The 5611-nt window shown below is 28.3% G+C and overlaps 1 protein-coding gene across 2 annotated transcripts; it reads right to left on the reverse strand.

Moving 5' to 3' along the window:
• Positions 1-2962: 2962 nt before the first annotated feature.
• Positions 2963-5276, reverse strand: LOC112526077. 2 transcript variants are annotated; one of them, XM_025136470.1, is made up of 7 exons: positions 5129-5257; positions 4916-4969; positions 4243-4498; positions 4024-4130; positions 3808-3940; positions 3452-3646; positions 2963-3375 (listed from the first exon to the last, which is right to left on the reverse strand). In XM_025136470.1, exons 3-7 carry the CDS (start codon positions 4483-4485, stop codon positions 3100-3102), a joined length of 954 nt encoding a protein of 317 aa, XP_024992238.1. In that variant the 5' UTR covers positions 4486-4498; positions 4916-4969; positions 5129-5257; the 3' UTR covers positions 2963-3099. The 2 variants fall into 2 exon arrangements, with proteins under 2 accessions (XP_024992238.1, XP_024992245.1); XM_025136477.1 differs by lacking the exon at positions 4916-4969 and having other exon boundaries at positions 5129-5276.
• Between the last annotated feature and the right edge of the window lie 335 nt (positions 5277-5611).

Raw genomic sequence — 5611 nt, forward strand, 5'->3', positions numbered from 1 at the left:
ATATATATATATATATATATATATATTAAAGGAGAAACTAAACATAATGATATCTAATGCTTAGAACTCCTCCTATCTTTTTCCTCATTTTTTTGATTTTTTTAAATGTTGAATATGTTAAAGACTTTTTTACCCCTGGATGAAAATGTATAGCTCATAATTAACTCGGGTTATTTTTGTAATTTTGTATACCCATGTTTAACCTTCAACTCTTGATTTGCTCTTCCATTTACTTTCTTTTATTTCTTAATGAAATTTGTTTTTCAAAGTTTCAATAATAAACAAAATGAATCCTAGAAAATCCTTTGGTAAGGGATGAAGAAGGTGAGAGTTAAAGAAGAATTCAAATATTTTAAAAGGTATATAGAAAATATATTAATTAAAAAATGTGATTTGTTATTACATATTTCTTTTTCAATATTATTGGAGTTGTTATCATAGGATATGATTGTGTTTACGATTGGATCATATAAATTATGTTTACGATTTGATCATATAAATTCGAATAAAACTTTGATATTTTGTAATCACGGGATATAATAAACTTTTTTCGAATTTAAGCTTCAATAACAATAACTATTCATACGTGATTGATAATTACGTTAAATTTTGACTACTTTTGACAGAAATCTTTCGATGAGTAATGAAGAAATAAGAGTTGAAGAAAATCTAAAAGATTTTAAAATGTATCTAAAAATTATATTATTTACAAAATGTGATTTGTTATTACATATTTCTTCTTTTCAATATTATTGGATTTGTTGTTATCGTATGACATGATTGTGTTTACGATTGGATCATATAAATTCGAATAAAATTTTGATATTTTATGATTACAAGATATTATAAAAAAACAAATTGTTACTCCGTTCACAATAATTGTTTATACGTGGTTGATAATCATCAATATATATAAAGAAGAAACCAAATACAATAGGTGTCTTTCTCTAGATATTAGAAACTTATCTTTCTTTTTTCCTAGATTTTTGATTTTTTTTTAATATTTGATATGTAAAAGACTTTTCTATCTCTATTTTTAAAACATGAAATTCATTAAAATAAGTTTGTTTTGGTAATTTTAAAAGGCTTAACCTCCAACATTTTTCTCTTCATTCTTGGAGATGAAACCTCTAAACAATTTCATGTATTCCTCAATGATTTGTTAATGTTTTTATAATGTTAAATAAGTTATATTATTCTACCCCTAAATTCATGTAAGAATTGTTATATTTTATACTTATATTATTTAAACAAATACTTAAAATGATGTTTATGTATTTATTTATTTGAAAACAAATAAAATGTGATATTCATGTGGTATTTGTATGTGTATTTATTTGTTTTTAAAAATGTTAAATGAGATATAATATATAGATGAGATAAAACCGGAATAGAAAATAAAAGGTTTAGAACATTTATGAGTTAATGAAATATAATTAATATAACTAACAAAATAAATCTAATAATTTGAAGAAAAAAAATGAATTATGAAATAACTTTTCCACATAGTGTCACATAAAAAACTTCATATTTACTTTTAGATTTATATAAAATAATGATGTCAAATGCTCAATTAAGGACATCTCTGACTTGAAAATTTTTGTATTTATTTTGGAGAAAATAATGAAATACATATTTTTCATTCACGGGGAAAAAATATTTAACTTATTTAACATTTTATAAATTAAAAACAATGAGAAAATCTCTTTTAAAAATCATCTTGTGACAATGTGCCACAACATTTATTGTAAGTTTATTTTAATTAGTAGATGAAAATAGTATAATAAATATATCTATGAAGTTATGTAATGTGAAAATTAAAACTAATTAAGTTGAAAGTGGTCAAAGAAATCTTCTTATAATGGAATACATATTCATCATTGAGTATTTGACATCATTATTTTATATAAATCTAAAAAGTAAAATATGAAGTTTCTTACATGACACTTTATGAAAAATTTATTTCAAAATTCATTTTTTTTTTCAAATTTTTAGATTTATTTGTTGGTTATATTAATTATCTGTCATTAATTCATAAATGTTCTAGACCTTTCATTTTCTATACCGTTTTTTATCTCATCTATATATTATATCTCATTTAACGTTTTTAAAAACAAATAAATACACATACAAATACCACATGAATATCACATTTTTTTTTAAAAACAAATAAATACACATACAAATACCACATGAATATCACATTTTATTTGTTTTCAAATAAATAAATAAATACATAAACATTATTTTAAGTATTTGTTTAAATAATATAAATATAAAATGTAACAATTCTTACATTAATTTTATGGAGTAAAAATTATATTATATTATATTATTTATTTGAAAATGTGATATTCATATGGTTTTTGTATGTGTATTTGTTTGTTTTTATTAAATTATTTATATTATATGATATATGTTCTTTGTTTTATTATGCTTAAAATTATTTAAATTTGTGTAAAGTTTTATTTATTTATATATATAATATCATATTTAAAATACATAATGAAAAAAATGATGTTTTGTTTGAGTATAAACTGATTTTGATATGCGGCGGGATTAAAGACTTTGTATGAAAAAGAGAAAATTTTAATTTTTTATATATTCGGTAAATCAAAAAAAAATATTGTCCTATTTAATATTTTGAAGAGATTTATCTAATGATGATTTAAAGTTTTAGTTATGTATTAAAAGGATTGATCGTAACATATCAACAATTGTGAGCATACAACATGAACAAAAAATATGAAGGCCAATAAATTAATCATTATATTTATATTATATAATTCTAATAAAAGAAAATCATATATGTATAAACTGACATTGTAATATTTCAACATTAATTTGATTTTTTTTTTCTGAAAAAATTATCATCACCGTGCAAGGCACGGTGCACAAAACTAGTATAGTATAGATAAGCACATGGTTAGAATTCTTTCAGATTACTTAAACAATTAGTTGATAAGTAACAATGCAACCATGAAACAAACGAAGTGAACACAAGCTTCCCACAAAACTGCGATTTACCAATAATGAACCCTCCCATATTCAATTTTACATGTAAAAGCATCACCTTCAAATTCATCTCATATGTATGTGCTATGAAACCGAAACAACACCCTCTCGACCGACACTCGTCACACGAAGAACAGCTTGAGCACTTGACTTCGATAGATTTAGTTCACAAAACTGCTCCCATGAATGTACCTCTGAATGTGATTCTGGTGCCAAAACAGGACTATTTTCATATGCAGCCTGCAGGTCCAACAAAAGAGCACGAGCAGCCTCTCGCGATTCAGGCAGCTGATCGCTCAGCTGGGAGGCGCCTATTTCGATCAGTTTCTCAATTCCATATGCTTTCATCTCCTCAGCATCCTTAATTTTTCAATTCAAAATTATTAATGGACATCAACGCGTAAAGGGTCTCTATTTTTGGTAAAAACTTTCTTACCAATCGTGGCACACTACGAGAAAAGCATGTTGACGCCTTTGCCCGAATCCGAGGATTGCGGTTCTTAAGATACGGTTGCAATTTTGGTAACAATAGAACAGCTGAAACCCAAGTCGTCAAAGCTACCAACGCCTTTTCAGCAGCCTCACATACAAACCGCTTGTCTTGTGACGACTTGAGAAGAAGTTGTACAAGCTGAAAACAACAACCAAATTCAAATTACGGAACAATTGCTATCTATACAAAAAGGAAACAACAGCAACCACGACAGTCGAGTCTGTGAAACAAATCAATTACAAAAATTCAAATCAAACAAACACAATATATCCCACACAGAGGTCGGGTCAAGCAATCACCAGAGGGTCCAATAAATCAATGATGTGGTCACCAAACGCCTTGAAAATGTCCGCAGAAGTCATAATGCCAGTTTTACAAACAGCACTTCTTGGATTCTTTAGGGATTTCACAACGAGGGAAATCACTCTCTCCCTATTTTCATTCAAACATTGCCGGTAATGAATATTTATCATGCTAAATGAGCATATGATATTGGCGAAAGGAAAAGGACTCACAGTATATCTTGTAATGCTTCCTTGTGGTATATTGAGAAACGTCGAACATTGTTGAGGGTTTCACATATCAGAACCCAATCTTTAGACTCCAACCCAAGTACAAGCATCTGAAGAGGAGAATTGTATCATAGATATCAAACTTTTAATCAAAGAAATACAGAACCATCATATTCTAATAGAAACTTTGATCACTATGGGAATGGAAAGATGCAAATCTACCTTTAGATTCTTATCAACATCTTCTAAATCATCCAATTTCTCAGATTCAATGTATTCTACTTCAGCAACCCCCAACTCATTTCCATTCACAGGTGATTGAACCAAAGAACCCATGTTTGTTCTTTGTTTATTTTCAACAGTTTCAACAGAATGCTCAACATATGGTTTAGCAAAGATGTCTTTACTTGAGCTCTCAGATTTAGGTAGAAAATTAAGATCTCTGATAGCATTCTCTGACATCATTATATATGTATAGCTGAAATAAATTGAAAACTTAACCCATGAATCACTGGAGCTAAAACAGGGTTATGTCTATTCAGGTTGCTGTATAACAATAAGAAGATGCGTTCACAGAATACCATATGGATCACAACTAAGATACATCCATCAATGAGGAAGTTTAATGTCAATCAATAGACAATGATCGGATCAAAATCACTTGCCAACAATAACCAAAGTTTAATCCAGAATACTAGAACAACATTTGTGCAAACATAAATCTTTCCAACAGAAGAATAAAATAGGAATCTGCATCAGAACTTGTGAAAACCTATGACACAGATTCATAAATGGTGATTCAAGTTGGAATTAACAAATCGCAACCAGGAATCCCTAGAATGTTGAACCAGATAAATCCATGTAGTCAAATAGAACAGGGGAAGAAGAAAAAAACCTTGAATTTGACGGATCCAACAATGAAAACCCTGTCTGAAATCAGTAGATAGTCCTATCCCAGATAAAGACAATTAGTTGACTGCTGTACAGATTTCGAATCAGTACAAAAAAGTGTATGCCAGAATTTTATACACACATACCCCCTTTCCCCCCATTAAATACAAGTAAACAGATGGTGATGAAGGAATTTATGAAAGTAAAGTTAGCATACCTAGAGGATGAAATTGGATGTGAAATAATGAATGGAGAAAAAGGGTAACTTGCGTCAAAAAGAAGACGTCAGATAATAGTTAATTTAGCCGACCAACGCCGGCAGCCACTGAGGGACGACGAGTAAACGGTTTGCAGGTGTGATCGTACTGTGCAATCGTCACCATATTTTGAAACAAAAGGAACATATTTGATGAAAATAACTAATCCTTTGTCTTTTATGAAATATCCTGCTTAATTGATGTTACAAAATAAGTATAAAGTGAAATGAAAGGAGGATATTAGTTATTTACTAATTTTAGGTTTTTTTTAACCTGAATATTCAACTCGTTATATGAGTCGACTAATTCAGGACGACCACCTGTTTTGCAACCTCCATGGCGACAAAAAAAATTTTATCCCTCCTTGAATTTGAACTTGAGAACCTATTTTTTATAGCAAAGTCAAAAATAATATTTGTGCTAATAAAGAATTTAACGATGCA

This window comes from Cynara cardunculus (assembly GCF_001531365.2).
Source record: "Cynara cardunculus var. scolymus isolate 2C chromosome LG 1, CcrdV1, whole genome shotgun sequence".
In the NCBI taxonomy this organism is placed as follows: Eukaryota; Viridiplantae; Streptophyta; class Magnoliopsida; order Asterales; family Asteraceae; genus Cynara; species Cynara cardunculus.